The sequence below is a fragment of the Scleropages formosus genome, chromosome 9 (genome assembly GCF_900964775.1).
Source record: "Scleropages formosus chromosome 9, fSclFor1.1, whole genome shotgun sequence".
Taxonomy (NCBI): domain Eukaryota; kingdom Metazoa; phylum Chordata; class Actinopteri; order Osteoglossiformes; family Osteoglossidae; genus Scleropages; species Scleropages formosus.
The window spans coordinates 10,275,883-10,299,043 of NC_041814.1; the positions used below are offsets into that span (position 1 = coordinate 10,275,883).

A 23,161-nucleotide genomic window follows, 5' to 3' on the forward strand; every position below is an offset into this window, starting at 1 on the left:
GTTGTTAACAGCATGAAAAAGCCAGACATTTGCAGCCAAAATGTATACAGTAAATAAATAGCCTGTTGATTTAGAGGCATGTCCCAATGACCCCACGAAATGCACGTAGGGGAGGGGGAAAAAAAAAAGTACATTTAGGATTAACATTTCTAACTACACATTATTTCTCTTATGGGCTAAAAGGATGATTGCAGTTTCAATACCGCTGTTTGCATTGCGCATTCCTGCCCACATGGGTTTCCTCCAGGACACTGACATGCTGGACGTATGTACAGTATGCGACTGTCCAAGGCACACATCACCACGTGTCCTATGCTTGAGCACATGTATGGAGAATTAATGTTATTAGTGGATTTTGTTCTTTACATCTCTTTATGGGCAATTCTGCTAAAATCCTGTTATTAACTAATAAATACTGTATAGTCTGTTGAGCATTATCAGGTTAGTTTATTCTGTTTGAATCTGACTTCAGATGACAGGAGTGAAAACATCTGATTTAAGACATCAAACCATAATAAAAAAAAAGATAAGCAAAGAAGGTAAAAAGTTACATTCCTGTGAAATTTATATGAGGTGCCCTACAACTGGGTATTAATGCAATAACAAAGCAATGAGCAATACAAGACTAGGCAATTCATTAAAAGACATTTGATGTTAAGTGAAAACTGAACAAATGCCAACATGCCAGTGAGGAATACAACCACAAATTCGCTCACAGCTGATGTCCAGGTTGACCTCTTTGCTCGCCCCTTTTAAAAGCCTAATGTGAACATTAATCAACTGTCACCCCCTTCACCTGAACCCATTTCAAACAGCATGCAGGAGGAGGGTACGATGACCACGGAAAACATGGTGCAAAATGACTGTGAGAGAGAGAATAGGAGGCAGGACGGAGACGGAGAGCCCGAGAGAGCAGAGCCTCCACAACAATGCGGCGCACAAAGACGCCTCGAAATATCCTGCTGGACGCAAAACGTGCGCCGCCGACACATCCCGCCAAGCAGGGAGCTGTGTCATTTACATGGTGGCATAATGTAAAATACATGTAAATACGTGTGCGTGTGGGGGTTTTAAGGCAGGTGCGAGCTGAGCCCGAGCAGCTCCTCGTTGAGGGCAACACCCCTTCCATCCGCTGAGACATTATGCCTTGAAACCTCATTGTCCCGACATTCTCTTCTGCCTGAGCATCGCGGGCGCACATGATTGATTCACTGCAACAACATTGTGTGAACGAGCAGCCCAACACACCGCTTTGCTGCTCTATATACTCTAGTCTACGTCCGCAGCGGTGTCAGATCGCAGGGTATGATCATGTGCTGCTCGAGAGGGGCGAGAGGAGCGAGAGGAGCGCGGGGAGACCGAGTCGGGCTGGACGCGGTGCTGTTGCTGGGGGATGCTCGGGCTGCGGGTCGGACGAAGCCGGTAGACAGAGCCGCCCGCCGCCGCTCCTCTCTGTCCCGCGGTCAAGACGTTTTTTATTTATTTACTTGTTTGTTTTCAACGAATAAGCGTTTGTCTCGAGTGTAACCACGCTCTGCAGCCGAGCACAAAGACACGACGGGCTGCCTGCCGCACCATTATGATCACGGCACTAAGCACGACCGCACTTTGAAGCACATAACTGGTCGGTACGGTAACTAAAGGTGTCGCTTTGATCGGGACGCCCGTCGCGTCGACACTTACGGCTCCACCGCGAGACGGAGCCGCCACCGCCTGGGAGCCCGTGCGTGCGTGACGTGAGGAGGGGAAGCTGGGTGTGAGTGGCCCTTGGACCTCGTTTACCGTTGCAACACCGTGAAACTGGTGGGAAAACAGGTAGCACTGGTTCGAAATGCGCTGCCATAACACCTTACGCAGTCAGACTGAGTGAGAGGTGAGCGGTTCCGTCCACCCAGCAGGGAAGGGCTTTCCATTGTTTGTTGTCTCTGAGGTAAACCGTGTTTGTTTGCGCTGAAGCCACAAGCGGCACCTTTCCTTATATATTATAATAATTCCATTCGAACGCGCTCTCTCCTACTACTCACGGACAAGAAAGGAAATAAAAGTTGTCCTTCCACTCACCCAGAGCTCCGTTCCCCAGCTCATGTCGAACCGCGCCTGTCTCGCTGCTGCTCGCCAACCGTAAGCGTGTGTCCGCCGCGAAGCGCGCTCCCCGCCGTCTGCCGTCGTGTCCCCCGTCTTTCTTTCTCCCCCTCTCTCGCTCCCTTTCGCGTCCGCTCGCGCCACTTCGCGTCGCTCCGGCTCCGCGCGCGGCAATTCGCGTCGCTCGACGCTCGCACAGGAAGCTGGGATGTTGGAGGACGCGGAGGCGCCGGGAGGTTCGGGTTCCTCGAGAGCGGTTCCCACGAGGAAGCGGCGCGCTGCTGCGGCGAGCCGTGATTCCGCCACGCAGAGATTTGTGAAATGGCTGCTGCAGTGAACCGCTGCCGTTTAGCGTTCATCCGGACACACTTACTCTCGTTTCTTAAGCTTAATGATCAGAATTTAAAAAAAAAAAAAAAAAAAAAAATTTACCTTAATTACGACATCGGTAAAAACGTTAGTAAAACCCGAGCCGTTCAGTAACACGTAGGTTTTCTTTCAGTTGCATGCAACGTGCGAAAATAAAATACAAGGATTTTTTCATCAAAATAGAATAGTTGTCAAGCACCGCTACTAAGGGATCCCATCCATCCTGTAATTATATATACAGACGCCGCTCGACTTACGCAAATGGGGCGTTCTTCAACCCCTCACGTAACTCGAAATGTACGTATGTCGGATTTCCCCTCCGTTAGAGCCAAGCGTTCTCATTTGGTGCAAACGGGTATTAAAAAAATTACACAGTATAATTCTCTAGTAAATGTCAGACATATTAAATACTGTAAAATACTGTAATAAGACAAGCCTAGTTAATGAAATAAATTTTTACATTTTTATAAAGCATAAATATAATTAAAAAATAGACTACAACGGTACACGTACAGTATTACTGCGCTTACCTTATATCTGGTAGTATGCTAGCACACAAGAGGGTGCTATTGTTGCGTAATTTATCATTTTTCCATCTCAGTTATTGTACCTTGACGTTTCTGTTATTGTTGTTTTCATGCCAGCTGTTCCTTTCACGTGCTCCTTATACTGCAGCATCCTTCACTATAGTATTTAGTCGAAGGCTAAACCAGGTTCCCCTGCTATAGGCTATAGACGATCATCTTTGTTCACCTTCATATTATTATATCCTTATTATTTTCAATTTCATCTCCAAATCGATTGCTGTACGCTTCCGAGGTCGGTTCTCGTTTCCCTTAAAGTGCACGTTTATCACAGGCATGAATCATTGTGAATAATGAAATGGGTAAAAAAAAAAAGACACTACACTAAGAAGAGGAGATGCGTTCACGGCTCAAAACACTCAAGAATTGGGAAGATGCAGCTTTCTGCCTTGTTTGTAATCAGGGTTTTCGTAAGTCGAATTTACGTAAATAGAGGTTTGTCTGTATATTAAAAAATAAATTGTAAGAAAATACAGTACCACTTTCTACTCGCTGTATAATTTGCGGAATGCCTTGTGTGGACGAACAATCTTATTTACCCATGAGTGCAAAACCTTAATTACTGAGCTATATACGTATAAATTACCAGCATTCAACAGACGCAGAAGGTATTACATTACTGCAGATATCAGATATTAATATCACAGGCTATAGAATAAAAGTAGTACTACTGTACAATATAATGTAAGTGGTTCCTCAGCATCGCTTTTTGGACTATTCAGTATCGTTTCGCGGACAATTTGCGCTCACACGTGACACTGGAAAGGTAAAAAGCAGCTGGGAGTGAAGATTCAGTGAAGCAGAATTTCTGTTCTTAGCGAACTGTTGTTTTTTTTCAACCGAACATCTGACACCAGGATGGTGTTGAACCGACAAGAGGAAAAAATGGTGATCTCGTCTGTCTATTTCAAAGTATAGATGGGACATCACTGTGATGCCCTTGTGTATAATATAATATAATATAATATAATATGATATAATATAATATATTGCCATTGTGAGCAGTAGTTATATAGTTCATCATGTAGTGGACCTAAGATCAGGGAGAAGGGAACCACCCAGAGGAGTGAAACAGATTTTTTTTAATACCTATCTATATGTTTCAAATGTATTCCAAGTAAGATTATTATATAATTTACTTTTTAATCCAACATAATTTAAAGAAATTATGCAGTTATATAGCTGGGTGCTTTACTACAGCTCTTGTGTGTAAGTACTGTTCCAGTAATGTTCACCATGTAACTCCGGAGATCTCTGTCCACATACTGGAGTCCTGGGGCTCTCTCGCTCTCTCTCTCTCTCTCTCTCTCTCTCTCTCTCTCTCTGTCTTTCCGTCTCTGTCTTTCTCTCTCTGTCCCTCTCTTATTCTCTTTCTCTGTCTTTCTGACCCTTCCTCTGTCCCCCTCTCTGTTGCACTCTCTCTCTCTGTCTGTATTTCACTCTCTCTCTGCCTCCCTCTCTCTTTCTCTGTGTTTTTCTCTCTGTCTCTCTCTCTCCCTTTCCCTCTCCCTTTCTGTGTCTTTTGCTCTCTCTCTCTCACTCGGTCTTTCTCTCTCTCTGTCCGTTTGTCTCTCTCTGTGCTCATGTTAATGTTTAACAAGTATAAGTCATCCCTGAACAAACATCAGATTAATAAAATAAGCGTTTGGCAATAGGGGGGCGCGGTGGCGCAGTGGGTTGGACCGGGTCCTGCTCCCCGGTGGGTCTGGGGTTCAAGCCCTCCTTGAGGTGCCTTGCAATGGACTGGCATCTCGTCCTGGGTGTGTCCCTTCCCCCTCCGGCCCTACGCCCTGAGTTGCCGGGTTAGGCTCCGGCTCCCCGTAACCCCATATGGGACAACCGGTTCAGAAAGTGTGTGTGTGTGTGTGTGTTTGGCAATAGCTTTGAGGATTTTATGCACACTCACTACAGCTCAACCAGCCTTTTTCCCTCCCTCATCCATAAATGCAGTCACATGTGTCTGACGTGATACATGTCTTCCAAAAGTGACTCACACTTCTGCCTTTAACACACCTACTCATCCTGGCTGGCTGGAGGGGTGAGGTGACTGGACTTAAACTTCAGCAGGAGGCCAATGGATCCCTGAAACACCTCTTTTTCCGTGGGTGAGGGGTGGCATGAAGTTTTAATAAATGCTTAAAAAAAAAAAAATGAGTGCACCTTGTACATGGGCTTACAAATACAAATACCAGGTATTCACCAAATGAATGCATTTAAGGCACTTATTAGACTCCATTTACCACTGGTTTCAAGGAGTCTAAATACTCTGTGTGTATTTATCTGCTTAGCAAACGTACAGGAATGTCCGAGCCCCAACCGACGACTGCGCCTCAGTCTACAAACATGTCGTGTCCTCCTCATCTGCACTGGACGTGCTCGCCAACGGCTTAAATCAGACTTGGATGCCTGCAGCTTTACCCCCAGCTGCGCTGGACTTGTGTGTGTGGAGAAATATCGAGAAAGTTCAAGTATTGTGTCCGCCTGCTGCAAAACTAATCGACAGGAAACGTCACTGAAAGTCCTGTAACGACTCGCGTTACCGTGTTTGAGCGGGAAATGTGTTGATTGTAATTGGTTGGATTCGGGTGACGTACGGGGAGTATAAAGGGGTGATTGCGGCTGCCAGGGGGAGAAAGAAGAGAGAGTGTGGGGGCGCTAAGCAGGCTGGGAAGGCTGGCTCGAGGCGCAGGTTCTTGAGGATACTGGGTTTTCGGACCGAGAGCATTATTTCACTGTGTGCCGGTGTTTAAATAAACCGTTCGTGATGGACGCTGCCTGTGCGTCCTTCTTTCCCCCATCCAAACCACAGTACTGTACTTTTACACTGCATGACTAGAGCACTACGGAAGGGGAATATCTTGCTGTTTTGTCAGTTTGTTTTTCCATCACTGGCAAAGTCTGTGGAAAAGAATGCGGCGGGAAAAGGCACAAAACACTATTAACGCTGAGAATAAATAGAATAAATGTACAATAATATGTCAGATTTAGTCTAAATTGTCGTTTCATCTCAATGGGGAAATGGCGCCATCTGACGGAAGTTACATGAAGCATTTTTATGGCGGCTAGGAAGAAGTATGAATTTCCAATTTAAAAGGACCAGATCGTTCACTCATTCATTCATTCATTCATTCAGTACAATCAATCAGGACAATACAATCCCGCACTAACAGAATGAGGAACAGCTTCTTTCCCAGAGTTGTGGCCGCCATCACACACATTCACCATCAATGGATGCTAAGGAATGAACACTCCAAAGTTCTATTCCTTTATTAATTTACTTGTGTGTGTGTCAGAGAGAGTGTGTTCCACTGATCTATGATGAGTGACCCATTGTATGTAGTGTATCTAGCAGTGTAAGTCACCACGGTGAATAAGGTGTGTGGGCTGGTAACACTACATAGAGTTCACTGGAAATCGCTTTGGAGAAAAGTGTCTGCTAAATAAATGAATGTAAATGTACTTATTTGTTTGTCTCAAGTGTTCTTTCTGCTGCTGCTCTTCTGGGGGCTGCCACATGGAATTTCATTGTATTGCATACAGTGACAATAAAGTGTCTTATCTTATTCATTATAATTCATAATTGACAACCAGGTGCCCAGCACACGGCCACCATCACTTCTGGCAGGAATGCGGTAGGTGCTCATCTGAGGCTGTATGAAATTCAGCATTAAGCTGTGATTTCTCAGCAGTACAGGATGGCCAGTGAAATCTGCAGAAGACAGCAGGCAATAAGGATGTGCTACTAGTACTCAACTTTAAAGAAAATCAAAATATTAAAAGTGAACATTTTAAAAGTAACAAGAAGAGGGGGATGGAAATGTAATGGAGTAAAACTATTTTCTTCTTCATTTTTTTTCAAAACATATTTTTTTTCTTTAAAAACTTAAAAGTATAGGTGCCAACATTGCTCTGAAGATGCAAGTCCATGTGATAAATGTAATGAAGTACAAATAATGGAGTAAATGTAACTGCACACCACTTTTACCACTATGCACAACTTTCTTAGTTAAATAATTACTTCTCCAGTATTCACACACACACACACATTTTCAGAACTGCTCGTCCCATACAGGGTCACGGGGAACCGGAGCCTACCCGGCAACACAGGGCGTAAGGCCGGAGGGGGAGGGGACACACCCAGGACGGGACGCCAGTCCGTCGCAAGGCACCCCAAGCGGGACTCGAACCCCAGGCCCACTGGAGAGCAGGACCGTGGTCCAACCTACTGCACCACCGCACCCCCCTAGTATTCATTACACAGCAAATATAAGGATATATGTCATCTGTAATTAATATTTCATTTGCCATCTAACCCTAGCAGATACAATAGGCCAGGAAAAAGAATATCTGCACAGCAATCAGTATATCTGTACATCTTAATTATATGTAGTATCACAATTATTAAAAAAATATGTTCTGTCTGAGGGGGTGCGGTGGTGCAGTGGGTTGGACCGCAGTCCTGCTCTCCAGTGGGTCTGGGGTTCGAGTCCCGCTTGGGGTGCCTTGCGACGGACTGGTGTCCCGTCCTGGGTATGTCCCCTCCCCCTCCAGCCTTGCGCCCTGTGTTGCCGGGTTAGGCTCCGTGACCCCGTGTGGGACAAGCGGTTCTGAAAATGTGTGTGTGTGTGTTCTGTCTGCAGCAGCATCAAAATTGTCATCATAATAAGCCACCTGGTTGCAAATTCGATAATGTCTTAACAGTTTGTGTGGACAGAAAATAAACTCCGCGCCCCCTCAGGAGATATAACTACACACTGCACACGTATGTGCCGGCAGCTGGTAACACACTGGTGATCTTTTGAGGTTGTTGGTTCCAATCCCACTCAGTGCAGTTCTCCTTGACCAACCGTAATTTAGCCGAACTTATACACTAAAAATACCCGGCTGTTTAAAAGGGTACAACATTGTAAATTTGGTAATGTAACTTTATAATGCACATTGCATAAAGATAAATAAATGTTAATACTGTCTCAGATTTACAGGCTGAAGTCCTTTTTCCAATGGTCGATTTCACGCTTTCCCCCGCTAAGGCACCACAGGCGCGCACTTCTACGTTGCGCTTCCCTCCGGATGCTTTTTTATGTGACACATTTTATGTGCGTTTCCCTCCGGCTAATTTTTAATGTAACGCCGCAGACTTCGGTCGAATGTAAGCGAACATACGGTATTATGTACATGTATGTGACGGTAGGAAATGTAGAGCAAAGTTTGTTTTTTACTATTATTATTTTTGCAAGAAGAAGTTACGAACTCAGTTGAAAAGAATCAAACTTTTGGCGTTTGATTTTCAAAGTAGTTTAGTAAATTAGTTGCTGGAGAACTAACAACTAAAGTTTCAGTCATGCACAACTTCTCTTCTCGTTTTCTTTTGCTAACTTAAAATTAAAATCTTTTCCAATTTTTGCCCATTCTAGGCATTGTACTGTCTCTGCTGTGTAGTTCTTTAACCTAAACTTAAACAAATAAATAGTTGTGCGTAATTACTAATTAGTGTGAATTCCACAGCTTTGGACATATAGGGTAATATTTATTATTATAAGTAATAAAGAAACATATGTTATAATATATTGTGGGTAGGACAGCACCAGGCTCTGGGATCTCTCTCTCTCTTTCTCTCTCTCTCTCTCTCTCCCTCACCCTCTCTCTCTTTCTCTCTCTCTCGCCCTCTCTTTCTCTCTCTCTCGCTCTCTCTCTCTCCCACACACACACCCACCATGCATCCTTTCACACACTCACTGAAAGCATGGCCACGTGGACATGCCTCCCCGTGGGCCTGTCTGATGAGCACTGGAGCACAGAGGAGGCCACTGCCCAGCACCTTCCCCATTTTGGATAAACCGCTTCTGCCAATCCATCGACATGTTTATGAGACCAACCTGCAAAACAGTGCAAAGTGTCATCAAAGGTGGGTGAAAAAGAAAAAAAAAACTGGATGGACTCGGCAGCTCTTCAACGTATCATTTACTCCGGCCACTCTTGCATGTTTTTCAGTTACGCTTTGCAAGGACATGTCCGAAAATTGAGGTATCGTGGGGTAATATTGTAGTAAACAGCGAGACGATGTAATCAACTGTCACCCACAATCCAAAGATGTGTTTCAGGTGAACTGGTGACTAATGATTGTCTGTGGTGTGGCTGTCTAAGACTAGAATGAGTGTGTGCGATTGCAATGCGATGGACCGGTGTCCCGAAGAGGGTGTGCTCTGCCTTACAGCCTGTGCCTCCGGATAGACTGCGGACCACTGGAACCTGATCTTGGACAAGCAGTTATGAGCGACTTGTCAAGCATACTTCCTGTCATGTTTAGATTTTGAGTCGTCTGACAGATGGAAGCAAGTTTCACTGAGTAAAGGTAAGAATGAGTGCGTTGATGGAGTGCGGATCTGGCGACTTTTTGCAGGTACCTGGAGTACCAAGAGAAGGTGCAGAAGGGAGGGGGTGAGAGTGCGATCGCACGGCACACGCAGAGGAACAAGAAGCTGGTGGTGCGGGACAGACTTCGTCTGCTTCTGGATGAAGAGGGATGCCTGGAACTGTCCCCCTTCGCCGGCCTGGGCCTGCCTTATGGGGACATCCCTTCTGCTGGCTGTGTCACTGGTAATTCTCAGGCTGCTGTCTCAGTCACTCGCACCTTAGGAGTGTATTGAAGTGCAGGAGTGTGTGACTGAGAGCCGTACGATGTCTGTGTGTACGCAGAGGAACTATATAGTGCTTCCTTAGGGTTTGTCACGGTATTGAAATAAGTGCACGGGGTCTAGAGTTTGGCTCTCCCTTTAGGGATAAGTATTTGATTTGTTCATCCTAAAAAAAACTTTAAGGCTCTGTTGACTACATTAATAATTAAATATAAGACTGAAGGCACACCTAGCAAGCCTTATTGAATGTGAAAGTAGAGAAGCGTTAAAAAATGTGCTGAAGAAGCAGGCAATGGAAATTTCAAATGACGCTTAAGTGATCCTATTCCTACATGAAAGAGAAATTGTGCATTATTATGGACTGGTAAACTCAGGGCACACAGAAGTATTAGATGCATACGCATCACAACTTTGTGCTGTGAAACTACCCTTATTTTATTCAATTTTTCTTTTTTAAATATAAATTTTAACAATGAAAATGCAAGACGACTCTTCTCTGCCATCAGGACACATGATACTTTAGTGTTGGTGAACCCGTCCCTTTCTTTATTTGCTGCCATTTGTAGGCATTGGTAAAATCAGTGGCTTGTGGTGTGTCTTCATTGCCAACGATGCCACTGTGAAGGGTGGCACAGCTTACCCCATCTCTGTGAAGAAGCAGCTCAGAGCCCAGGAAGTGGCCATCCAGAACCGCCTGCCGTGCGTGTACTTGGTCGATAGTGGAGGCGCATTCCTGCCTCTTCAGGTAACACTTGAATGCAAAGGCAGCCTTTTTACAAGTGTTTAGGACTGACTCATCATTGCGGATTTGTTCATGTTGATAACAGTCAGAAATCTTCCCCGACAAAAACCAAGGAGGACGCTCATTTTACAATGAAGCCATAATGTCTGCCATGAGGATTCCACAGGTAAACCAAAACGCATTAGCCAGATGTAAGGAACATGGTAACATTTATCATATATTTACAAACTCTTTAATGTTACACATGAAGTTGACACATATTCTGTATATACTTTTATATGTGTATTGTTTGTGCAGGTAGCAGTAGTGTGTGGATCATGCACAGCGGGGGGTGCCTACATCCCTACGATGGCTGAGGAAGCTGTGATAGTACATAAAATTGGGACGATATTCCTGGGGGGGCCACCGTTGGTGAAGGCAGCCACCGGTGAGGAAGTGTCCCCTGAAGATCTTGGTGGTGCTCAGCTGCATGCAGAGTAAGTGACTGAGTCATTATGTGAGTGAGGGTTTCCAGATCTCCATACACCAGTAAGAGCTTAGAACAGGGATTCGTAACATCTTTAGCCCCACACCTCACCTGAATGTGAACTTAATGTTTAAAGCTCCAGTCCATCGTCCAAATTAATCAGTGAGTGAAATCAAGACATATGTAAGCTATTTTATTCTAGCAAAGTCCTCAAATACAGAAAGCATATAAAAGTAAAGCATTTAACTGATTAAATATACTGTATAGAATTCTAAATGTTGGAATCATACTTGGTGAGAAAGCAGTATGATACATTTTCTGGGAGGCACCTCACACCCCACAGGTTAAGAACCCTGGCTTACAAAGGCAGGTAAATGATCCGTTCAGGGCATTAAGTTAAATAGGATGGTTGTATCATGTAAAGCCAGATTGAAATGAAAACCTCCTGGACTCAGTCCGTCAAAGTCAAATACTACTGTTGAAGGTCCTTCAGATGCTGCCGGATTTTTAATGGCTTTTTAATGACGTGGTCCATCCTATCCATCCATCCATCCATTTTCTTTCCCGCTTGTCCTAGTAGGGTCGCGGTGGCAACAGGGAGAGCAGAGAGGCCCAACCGCCCTGGTCCCCTGCAACTTCCTCCAGCTCAGCCTGGGGGATCCCCAGCCGTTCTCAGGCCAACTGTGAGATATAATCTCTCCAGCGGGTCCTGGGCCGCCTCGGGGTCTCATCCCAGTTGGCCGTGCCTGGTATACCTCCAAAGGGAAGCGCCCAGGGGAAATCCTTATCAGATGCCCAAACCACCTCAGCTGGCTCCTCTCAATGTGGAGGAGTAGCTCTACTTTGAGTTCCTCCCGGATGGCTGAACTCCTCACCCTGTCACGGAGAGTGAGTCCCAACCCCCTGTGGAGAAAACTCATTTCAGCTGCTTGTATCCGCGATCTTATTCTTTCGGTCATTACCCAGAGTTCATGACCATAGGTGAGGGTAGGGACGTAGATCGACCGGTAAATGGAGAGCTTCGCCTTATGGCTCAGCTCCCCCTTCACCACTACTATCCGGTACAGCGACTGCATTACTGCTGCCGCTGCTCCCAGTCTGCAGCCAATCTCACGCTCCCTTCTCCCCTCACTCGTGAACAAGACCCCAAGATACTTAAACTCCTCCACCTGGGGCAAATTCTCTCCCCTTTCTGGATCGGGGCCTTGGAGTGGCGGAAGGGCTCGTGTGATCTAGGGATCTCCAGAGCTATATCGTCGGGAGCAGTATGCTCCTGGTAGGGTCTCCCAAGGTGAACAGGTCTGGAGTGATGATCCAGACTAACACGATCCAAAACCTCCATGAAAAAAGTAAACAGGAGAATGTTTACCCTACCCGGAATAGGGTCACTGGGACCTACCCCTGGAGCCAGGCCTGGGGGTAGTGTTCCTAGGCGAGCGCCTGGTGGCCGGGCAGCCCACGGAACCCAGCTGGGCTCAGCCTGAAAAGGCAACATGGGGGGGCCATGTGGGCCCGCCACTCGCAAGGTCCAACATGAAGGTTGGGTGCGATGTACACCAGGCGGCAGGAGTAGGCAGGGTGGCACGTGGCGTCGCGGCCCCTCGCGACAGAAACTGGCTGCTGACGTGTTGTTGATTTTTCTTAATATGTTAGTGCAATACTTTCACTGAAGTGTAATACTAGTGTATAATGTCAAAAATTGTGCCCTTCTAGAGTTAGTGGTTGTGTGGACCACTTTGCCGTCATGGAGGAAGAGGCGTACCAATGTACCCGAAACATCATCTCTACCCTGAATTATGACCTTCCCGAGGACAGGGAGTTAAGCGTGGAGCAGCCGCTCCACAGTGAGGAGGAGCTGAAGGGTTTAGCTCCGAAGGATTACAACCACAGCTTGGATGTCAGACTGGTGAGCACAGCACTTTCCTTACCCCAGTAACCACAGTGCACCACAAAACATTATAGCGACTTGTCAAGCATACTTCCTGTCATGTTTAGATTTTGAGTCGTCTGACAGATGGAAGCAAGTTTCAAGAATTCAAAGCCCGTTATGGAACCACACTCGTCACTGGGTTCGCCAAAATTGAAGGGTAAGAGCTGCGCACTCTGCTGCATGGCCAGGGTTGGGGGATCTGTTGAAATCCTTTCGATGGGAGTGTTTCCGTGAAGGGGCAAATGAACAGCTTTTACCAGTCAGCAAAAGTAGTCCCTCATCATGTTTTAAAATAAGGGTTTTCTTTTAAAAATGCAAAGGGAATACTTGACTTGAGAAGGAGTTTGATTACATGTTATATTTATTTAAAAAAATGGAACTACCGTAAAATTCCTATTTAACGCCCCCACCCATTTTTGAAAATACCCGGTATATTTTTTTCGAGTAATCAGAAAAGAATGGAAAAAACTAACCAGTACCAAGTTTTAAATCCCATTCTCTTCCGTAGTCCATAACATGAAACAATTTACAAACACATTAATAACTATGTGAACATGTCAAACTTCCGTGAAAAACACTGACATTGACAACTGTTAAACTGTATTAACACATTTACACACTGTAAACAACAAAGATAATCCACTGGTTTATTAATGTCCGGGACTATCGTAATCCGATGCCTCCCCGACGTCTGTCACACACGAGTGGTCAGATTCAGAATCCGAAATTTCACACCCAGCAAGGCCAACACTACCCCCGGCAACATCCTCAAGCACTTTTTCACTCAGGATGCTAGGGGGTAATACCGATGTACTTGTGCGGCATTTGCATGAGCTTTTTAGGGAGAGAAATGATGATCGATTTCACTACCGTATGACCTCTAATAAACCCCCCCCTTTTGGAAAATCTAACGCTGCCGGGGGCGTTAAATAGGGTTTTTACGGTATACAAGTCTTTCTTATCAAATGGAAAATTTCATTGAAAAACTAATGAATACTGTAGTAAAGGCAGTTTATCCATGGTGGTCTGAGAAGCAATTTTGTGAGAGTAACATACTCAGTTACACTGTAACTGTCGCAGATATGACCCCAGGAGAAAATGCCAAAAATATATAGTGAGGAATGTCTACTGATAGATACAGTATAAAGGAGACTGTTGTAGAGGATTCATAGAAGATAAATCTCCTCTTGACATTTACTACATGTTTATTAATGTTTTATAAAAAGAATCTGTTATTTTAAATTGCTATAATTTTGAATACAATATACATTAAGTGAGAAACTTCAATAGAGGTTAAAGTAAATCTGGATATTAAAAAAAGGTAAAGAGGTAGAAAGTAACCTTCAGTACCTGCTTACTCTAGTTATTAACGTAGCAAACCGTAAGTCACCACAAAGTGATGTTTAAGGCAAGAAAAATGTTTTTTTTTTTATTTCCCATAGTGGCTGGTAGAGGAATAATTCAGATGTGAGGAGTATATAGTGCTTCGTGTCAGGAAAGATAGGTGAGGCGATGAGAACTGGAGTGAATGAGACAGCACTGAGAATTGTCTTACTTATTTTGCAGCGAATGAAAATGTTTTAGGGGGGTGCGGTGGCGCAGTGGGTTGGACCGCAGTCCTGCTCTTCGGTGGGTCTGGGGTTCAAGTCCCGCTTGGGGTGCCTTGCGGCGGACTGGCGTCCTGTCCTGGGTGTGTCCCCTTCCCCCTCCGGCCTTACGCCCTGTGTTGCCGGGTAGGCTCCGGTTCCCCGTGACCCCGTAAGGGACAAGCGGTTCTGAAAATGTGTGTGTGAAAATGTTTTGCCTGAAGCTCAATTTAGTGCAAGCATTTAAAAGTTTTAAAGTCTGCCGAGAGCAACGCTGCACTAACCCGAATGTGTAATCAAAGCGTAACCCAATAAAAAGGCATATTCTCTTGTTTTCACAGGCATCTAGTTGGCTTTGTGGCGAATAACGGAGAGCTGAGGTATGAGGCTGCTTTGAAAGGCAGCCACTTTATTCAGCTCTGTGACCAGAGGCATATTCCCATAGTCTTCCTGCAGAACACACCTCCATGTCCAGCACTAACCCTAACTCCAGCTCAGGTACTCCCCAACACATCCGCGTAGGGACTGTGTAAAAACCTCGCCAAACAGAAGTACCTGAAGGCATTAGATTAGTGTAAATAAAATTTATATGCAGTTCTTTGTTTGACATCTCCTATCTTGCTGACTTAAAAGAGAAATCCATTGTTGACACTATTTGGCTCTGATGATACTACAGTGTAATTAAAGTCATAAAGTCAGTCTGCTGGTGCAGTCTGGAACAGTATTAGGCTTTACTGCTAAGGCATTTACATTTTGTCTGCTGTACTCTATTGTGTCAGTGTTCAAGTAGCTGCTGCAGTTTCTTGCAAAGGAAAAGAAGTCAAGGTTTCAAACTCTTTTATGTGGTCCAGATTGTATTTTGACAGTATTGGCAGGACTTTTTGTTTGGAATGCAGCATACTGTCATTGTACCATTTTTAAAGTGATGTAAAACATGGTGTTAATTCCAGGCAGAGTCCAATACCAACGGACTGAAGGCGCAGAGCTCCATGATGGCTGCTGTGGCATGTGCTTCCATACCAAAGATTACTGTGATTATTGGAGGTTGCCATGGAGCAGACAGTTACGCTATGGTACACGGACAACTAGTGTGTTTTCTTTGCGGTATACAAGGTGTAAATAAATTGCAAATATAGAGCAGGGACAAAAATAGTAAGTGCAGTGTTTTTGATATGTTTTTCTTACAGTGTGGTAGAGCATTTGACCCAAACTTCCTTTTCTTGTGGCCCAATGCCAGAGTGTCACTGGTGGCACCTGGGTACTCTGGAACACTCACTCACGATGAAGAGGAGATCACAGCCATCAATGAGAGGTGCGTGTAGCATCAAGTTAAAGACACTGTGGACTGGGTTACCAGTTCATGTGTATTATTACATTGATCTAGGAAAAAAAAAGTTGAGTACAGCTGGTAGGTAGCGTGAATGTGGACACACACCTGTTACCTGAAGGTTTTTGGTTCATATCCCAGGTCGGCATGATTGTTGTATCCCTAAGTGAAATAGATAACTTGTGTTTTTCTGCTAAAATATCCAGTTGTGTAGTTTTGTGTGTTGGCTATGTCATTAAATAGCAATAATAATGATGATTAGGATATTTTATATTATTAGAAAAAATATTTCTAATATTTCAAGCTGTTTGCTTGAAGTGCATATACAATGTGTGTGCTCTGTTGCTTTAGGCTGGAAGAGGAAAGCTCAGCATTCTTCTCATCTGGACGACTCTGGGATGATGGGGTGATTCTGCCCCAAGAAACGAGAAAGGTAAAAAAAAAGAGAAAAAAAAAGCCCAAAAAAGTGCCACTCTGCTGTCCTGCGGGTTAAACTGCAGGTGAGGTTCGAGCTGTGTTGTCAGATGAAAATGAAGTGGAATTCTGCTGCATTGAACACAGTTTAAATTCTTGATGACTTCCAACAACCTAGTCATACAATGGCCTGTCCCATTAACTGTATTATATTATTTCTGAGTCCCACCATTTGGTCATAATATCTAATGATGACCACTTCATCTGTTCGAAAACATTGGCCGTCCGTCTAAACATATTTCTTATTGTTTGAGCCTCAGTCAGCGTTTGAGTGTCTAGCAGCGGCTGCATTTTGTTTACAAAAGTTTTCATTTGTGATTCCCTTCAAGTTACTTAAAATGGGTAGCAACTGAAAAAGTTGTTCTCTGGGTGGCGAAAGAAAAAGTGCAAGACAATAGATTTAGAAATACAAGTGAAAATAATAGTACAAGATGAAAATACTGTACTCTTAAGTATTTAGCATTAATAATGTAAGTTAGCAAAAAATATGGCACAACTGTATTATAGAACGTAACATTCATGTGTTAATTGTACAGTATCCCTATGGCTCGTATAATGCAATGTAAGGGGATTTGCAACTTTTTATGGGATTAACTGAAAGGAACCCCATAGTGAGTCAAGGACACCTGTAGTTGGCAGGAGTCAACCACTGCAATTATATATGTATTATTTATAACCACTTGTCCAGTGCTTGGTCATGGTGCTATAGAAGCATATGCCATGAGACAAGGTAAACCCTGGACAGGACACCAGTCCATTGCAGGGCAATCCCACACGCACTCGTTCTCTCTTACACGCACACTGAAGGAAATTTAGAGTCACTTGCTTGGACTGTGGGAGAACATCCAGCGTGAACACAGGGAGAGCATGTAAACTCGAGACACACAGCAATCCATTAAATGTAATCATTAATTTATCAATGGTGGTTATCGCTCACTATCCATTATTGCTTAAGTCAGGGTTATGGAGGTCCAGAGCCTGCTCCGGAAGCACAGGATGCTAGGCTAGACAGGGAACAACTTGGAGAGGAAGCCAGTCCATCACTGGGTAGCTACATACAGTTGGTCACACTTTCACACATTAGGAGCAATTTATAGAGTCATGAGTTCACTTAAAACACCAGACTGTGCGATGAAAACTGAGCACATGGAGGAAACCCATGCAAACACAGGGAGAACATTCAAATAGCGCGCACAGACTGAACTGGATTTCAACTCATGTCCAAAATCCAGAAGCTGAGGCACCAGTGCTACCTGCTGTGCCACCATGCAACCCATCCATTTCAATTACAAATGATGAAATTTATGCATACATTTTATTCAGTTAAAAGCAACAGTGGAAATACTACAAAAATCAGTGTGATGCTCATTGATGTCAGTGCTTTAAAAGCTATAGAGAGGTGATTCATGCTGTTTCTTGCATGTTTTGAGGAGCTCAGACTCTACTAGACCACTAATTTGTATGCAACTTGTTTCACTTTCAGTCTTAGGTTCTGACAGTTTTAAATAACCTTTTCTTCAGGTGTTAAGTTGCTGTTTGAAGATCATTAAACAACAGGAGTACCATATTTCCCGAGGAAATAGGAGATTTCCTGTTCTACGGCTTTAAACCCATTTGACATCGGTCTTCATTTGAGTCTACAGGATGTTGCTTTTTGGGGGGGAAAAAAAGTGTTTTAAATGATCTAAATAAAAGGATAATAGATTTAAAAGAATAAAGAATAAATGTATACATATAATGGTCTACACGTTCTTTTAGAAGACCTACTTTCAAAATTAACTGATATAATGGATAGATTTAGGATAAACATACCAGTTAACATCTATTACAAAATATGTAGGTAATCTCTTTAAACAAAGGTTTTTTCATTAAATACTGGACAATTTTTTTTGCTGGCCTCTTATTTGTTCAATTTTAGTTTTATAAGTCACATCTCGACACTTGAAGTAGCAGTAAATTTAAAACTATTACTGTTATTGTAATCACTAAGAATGGACAACAAGTAGGCTATAAGAAGAAAACACCTTGGCTGATGCCTAGTTGGGGTTTGAAGTTGGAGTAAAGCCTGACAGTCCTCTGGAGTGATTCTTCTGTGTCTCGGTGAGATTAAGTTTTGTATATGCCGTGAAAGGTCACGGGAAAGGTGACCTCCACCTCAGCCCGGGCGATCTCTGTCAGGTCCCTGGCATTGAGAATCAGGAGGTAGCCTGGCCTTTGGGCCGCCCCAGGGCTGACCACAATGGACAGCAGAACCCCTGTGAAGAGGGAAAGCCTGCAATGTCACGATGAACTCTCTCAGCAGCCTGGTGTAAGCTTGACAGGCCTGCTGTGAAGGCTACACTTGGCTGCTCCATGCTTACCATCATCCTCTTCCAGCCTGCCAGGAGTCTGCACAAACAGTGGCTCAGAGGGATAAGAGTCTGGTTCCTGCCAGACCCATATTTCCTTCGTTTTTACATTCAGTTTGCAAATCTGGGAATCAGGAACCAGGAGAATTAACATTAATATTTTGAGGAAAATTAATTTCAGAATATATTTCCAGTATTTAAACTCTCACTGTGTACCTACCCTGTCTGGGATGAAATGGTTGAGACCAAGTCCATAGGCATACATGTAGTCCTTTCCGTTGAATCTGTTATAATTAATCTGGGGGAATTCAAAGGCTTCAAGAAAATTTGATGAGCAGTACTTTAGATTATCTGGCCTTGATTTCCAGCTAAACACTGAGCACAGCTGAAAGAAAGGTGACCAAAATTAAAGGTTCCTAATCTCTGACACAAGGAGTATACCAGAAAAAAATGGATTTACCCTGACGGGGGCCAGAAAACAAAACCTCTGGTTCCAGCCAGATCGTTCCATCGCTGCGCAGGACCGCAATAGCCGTGGTGTAGGTTAATGAAACGAGGTTCTTTCCCTTTGCCTTCTGCTGGGACATGTACATTTCACTGATACAGTCCTTGCAGGAGTGCAAAAAAGTAAGTTCTATTCAGACATCAGAACAGGTAAGAACATGAGGTAAGACCAGCAACTCACCTTGTCCACTGTGAGAGGGAGGACATATCTCCTCACCTCTGGCTGAGGAGCCATAATGGCTGATTTCTTTACCTCCTCCCAATTGTTGCGGAGGTTTGCCAGGTAAAGGTAGTTGTACACAAAGTCAAACCTGTGGTTCAGCACAGAAGAAAGTCACTAGTAATAAGCAGTCATGCTATGAATTTTAAGATAAACTTCTGCTTTTACATCAGCCCTCACCCTTTCCACGTGCATAGGTCAACAACAATAAAGTCTTGGTCCTCATAGCAGTTGATGTGATGGAACAGATTGAAGGCAGAAGTCCTGAATTTATAATCTTTATATTCCCCTGGGTTCTTGCTGGCCAGATGGAACCAAGTCTACGAAGCATAGTGCGTTTGTTACATTAGTTTATAAATCACGTTTTTTTCCACAATAATTTGCACTAAATAATATAAGATCCAAATGAAGTTAAGGACTCACACCCATGGTTTCGTTAGACTCAAAGCAATCCATGTAGTTGGTGCCCCGTATTGCCCAGGCACTAAGGAATTTCAGCAGGTTGATCTTTACTGGAGTCTCAACAAAGACAAAGTAGTTTTCTGTGATTCCAAAGCTGAGGGTAAAAATAAAAAAGTGACTTAAAAAGGTACCTATTATACAAACAGATTTTCTTCTCCTGAATCATCTTCTAGTCCATATATTCAATTAACCGTTGTGTGGAGCATCCGTTTAGATTCCTCACGTGTCAAGACTGGCACGATGGAGAACAATGGGACGAACCTGTGTACGTAAGAAGGCTTGAAGTGCTCACTGCTGGGAAACTGGACCACAACTCTGGATTTCTCAATCGGATCTGACTTGTCTAAGAGCAGAGTGAGGAGTTAGCGACGAAGCGCCAGAAACCAGCGGCACAACCTGTTAGTAAGTAATGGTCTATGAACACACCTTTCTGAATGGGTGGAATTTTGACAACATTATAGGCGAGAGTCATGTTCTTCCCAAAACAGTTTCCAATGTTGTACACAGTGCCGTCCTTTTCGATATGAGGATGAGCTGTGACCCCATTGACGGACAGGTAGTTACAAAGATCGACCTGAAAACACAATCATTGCACAGCTTTTGCTTGGTGCCACGACTACCGTGTTTTAACAATATATACAAGACTGTGGAACATATACCTTTGTTAGTGTCTCGAGAGTCTCTGGGTTGATTTTTGTGATGTAGTTTGTTTCTGTACATGCGTAGAAATCTTCGCCAATTGGATATATGTTCACTAGGCAGTTGTCTGTGACTTCAATGCCTTGGAAATATGTGAAAAACCTATAACACATCAAAATTGCACTTAAAATGTACAAATACTGTATTGAGTGATAAAACATTATTAGTCTGTAGCTGATGCCTTCATTTAGGAGGACTCTCACTGTATCCATTAGGGTAAGTACCTTGGTTAATTGTTATAATGTAGGTGTGGGATTCGAATCAAAGATGGTTCGACTACAAGGCAACCCTTGCAGCTAACATACCTCCTGCTGCCCCCATTTCCCTTCAGCCAGTACCTGACACAGGAACAACCAACAAGCAAGAGAGACTTAATGAAGAGACCTAGAGAAGATGTTTTTGCAAGGATCTGGGTAAGCAGTGGTGCCAAACTCTGTGATGACCACCCGATTCTCTGTCATGGCTCGCACATAAGCATCGGTTCTCACAAATCTAAAAAAAAAAAAAAAAAAAAAAGGAATTACAATACATAATTACTAGCAGCAGCAATAAATGGTTTATTAATGATTAAATTCAGTTGGTGCAGATGGACATGTACCAATGGCAAGATGAACGCAAGAAAAGAGCCTAAGCCTTAGGTGTCTCGTCTCAAAAGCAATGAGCTGTGTAAACTATTTTTAAAAAATTACAGTATTTGCAAAAACTATTGCATTCATTTTTTAATATAATTTTTTTAATTCACAATTTTGTTTTTGTAAACATGACGACTAGATGCTTTCCTCTCTTTGACATGTTGGATGGACATGTATGAAATGTCCAACAAATTTCTATTTTTTATATCAACCTGAGTATCATTATAACAAGTTAGCAAAAAACAGTATTATATTTAGTACATAAACACTGTGCAGAAATGTTATTAGCACATTTCCCACATCCTCTTTCCTGGGGTGAATGGTGGGTATTTCTGCAGCATTATGGGCCTTATAAATTTTAAAGGAAAAAACAAATACTGATGAATGTTACACTGGTCATATTGTTATATTGCAGAAATACCATATTCACGATTCAAGGGATCTGCACACAATTATCACGAACAGCCTCACTTTCTGTAGTAGGTGACTTTGCCGTTCTTCAAGTCAAACTTGTGTATGAGGGCTTGGCCATCGAAAAGGTGATGGAAGGCCTGGTCTCCCACCTCGAACATGCCAGGACCCACACGCAGCAGGCTTCCTGTCAGCCACTGGGGAACCTGGCCTGGAAACACAGAGGAGACGCCAAAGGCTGAACACACACACACACACACAAATCCCAAAGGCCAACTTTAAGAGAAACACAATGTTCTCTTGTGTGGGGACAGGAAGGACAGCAAGGACGGCTGTAACCACACACTGCACGCTGACATTATTTCAGACGCTCTGTTTCTTCAGACATGTGGAACCCATCAAGTTACTCTTATCCAGTACATACAATTACAAAACTACATTTTGGACCCTAACTTAACATTTACTTGTTTTTCTTTCTGAAAATCTTATTACAAACACACACACACATACACACACATATGATATTAGTATATGACATATTGCATATAATATATACTCTTTACTAATAACACTAATATTTATAATTAGTGTTTTCTGCAATAAATTCCTTCCTTTGGGACTCTGGACTTAAGGAAAACCTCCCTTGCATAAACCCCTGAGCACAAAGACACACAAAAGATGGAAAAAGATTACAATTATATGTAAAGTACCTGTAACTTGTGCTTCAATGGGCTCTGCTAGTTCTTTGCACGTCTCAAAAATTTTCTTGTAGCCACCAGCAGGGTGTTCAACTCTTCCATCGGAGGCAAAGAATACATAATATGATAATACCATAAGCCAGGACTAGTGTGTAACAATTACACATGTAAAAACAGAAACAAGGATGTACAAACAGCAATGTGACTTGTTGATTAGTACATTTGCTGGTAAACAAAAACATCACAAACAAGGTACGGTTCTATGAAAAGTTAAATGTGAAGGAGAAAAACGGCAGCCTAATTTTGCCATGCTGCTTTATGGAAATATAGCTTTTGCATACAATAAAACATGAATGCTAGTGGATCCATTTGTACCACATATAATTCTGCCCCAATGCTGATATTTACAAACCAGTAACACAGCAGGTAATAAAACAAAGCTGGTGGTCAAAATCACTCACCGGCTAACCATTTTCCTGTGTGAAACTGACCGTTTGCCTCTCTTGTCTGTAAGAAACATGGACCATTTATACTTAGAGTTGCCTTCCCAGACTCCGCTGTGAGGAGCAAAAGGAACTCCTTGGCCAATCGGATGGCAGCCGAACAACCATCCCTTTGTGCCTAAGAATTTCCATTCATGGTTGCCTTCCAGTTCATTCCATTACAAGGATTTTCCCACAATTGTATACACAGCCAAACCAAAACATTTACATAAATAGTACAATAAATATTTTCTACTTGCTTTTGCATTTTATGAGCAATTGGGAATTATCCAATTTGAGCCCAGCTATTCCTATAAAGAATATTAAAAGGTTTGTAGCCTTTTTCTTGACAATATTGTTGCAATTGTGAATAGAGGTCCCCCCAAACAAAAACTGTACAAGAATATTTCCAGGATCTGTTGACAATGTATTTCTACATGCAAAATGCTGAAACACTGCAATGAAGTGATCAACTAAAGGGGTAGTTTTACACAAGGCTTTTAATGACAT

At 43.3% G+C, this 23,161-nt stretch overlaps 3 protein-coding genes across 8 annotated transcripts in view; 1 reads left to right on the forward strand and 2 right to left on the reverse strand.

Moving 5' to 3' along the window:
- The window catches only part of fnbp1l (formin binding protein 1-like), a 40,112-nt gene extending 37,698 nt beyond the window's left edge, over positions 1 to 2,414 (reverse strand). For 2 of the 3 annotated variants that reach the window (XM_018726749.2, XM_018726748.2), the window contains exon 1: positions 2,062 to 2,408. In XM_018726749.2, the coding sequence (XP_018582265.1) occupies positions 2,062 to 2,085 (24 nt within the window). In that variant the 5' untranslated portion in view covers positions 2,086 to 2,408. Of the gene's footprint in view, positions 1 to 2,061 lie in introns of all 3 variants that reach the window. The other variant, XM_029254760.1, reaches the window with a different exon arrangement.
- A 5,744-nt stretch (positions 2,415 to 8,158) lies between these two features.
- LOC108919069 (methylcrotonoyl-CoA carboxylase beta chain, mitochondrial) lies at positions 8,159 to 17,819 on the forward strand. 3 transcript variants are annotated; one of them, XM_018726813.2, is made up of 13 exons: positions 8,159 to 8,184; positions 8,778 to 8,940; positions 9,436 to 9,632; positions 10,237 to 10,415; positions 10,498 to 10,578; positions 10,710 to 10,888; positions 12,592 to 12,784; positions 12,874 to 12,965; positions 14,736 to 14,892; positions 15,345 to 15,467; positions 15,582 to 15,706; positions 16,073 to 16,154; positions 17,717 to 17,819. In XM_018726813.2, exons 2-13 carry the CDS (start codon positions 8,816 to 8,818, stop codon positions 17,801 to 17,803), a joined length of 1,620 nt encoding a protein of 539 aa, XP_018582329.2. In that variant the 5' UTR covers positions 8,159 to 8,184; positions 8,778 to 8,815; the 3' UTR covers positions 17,804 to 17,819. The 3 variants fall into 3 exon arrangements, with proteins under 3 accessions (XP_018582329.2, XP_018582328.2, XP_018582327.2); XM_018726812.2 differs by having other exon boundaries at positions 8,167 to 8,222; XM_018726811.2 differs by lacking the exon at positions 8,159 to 8,184 and having other exon boundaries at positions 8,714 to 8,940.
- A 28-nt stretch (positions 17,820 to 17,847) lies between these two features.
- On the reverse strand, positions 17,848 to 22,732 carry LOC108919070 (retinal Mueller cells isomerohydrolase-like). 2 transcript variants are annotated; one of them, XM_018726814.2, is made up of 14 exons: positions 22,631 to 22,732; positions 22,182 to 22,264; positions 21,532 to 21,682; positions 20,813 to 20,920; positions 20,389 to 20,530; positions 20,156 to 20,303; positions 19,991 to 20,072; positions 19,691 to 19,823; positions 19,448 to 19,587; positions 19,229 to 19,358; positions 19,004 to 19,118; positions 18,764 to 18,858; positions 18,556 to 18,667; positions 17,848 to 18,450 (listed from the first exon to the last, which is right to left on the reverse strand). In XM_018726814.2, the coding sequence occupies exons 1-14, from the start codon at positions 22,687 to 22,689 to the stop codon at positions 18,302 to 18,304; spliced, it is 1,647 nt and encodes a 548-aa protein (XP_018582330.2). In that variant the 5' UTR covers positions 22,690 to 22,732; the 3' UTR covers positions 17,848 to 18,301. The 2 variants fall into 2 exon arrangements, with proteins under 2 accessions (XP_018582330.2, XP_029110618.1); XM_029254785.1 differs by having other exon boundaries at positions 19,004 to 19,121.
- Positions 22,733 to 23,161: the final 429 nt, after the last annotated feature.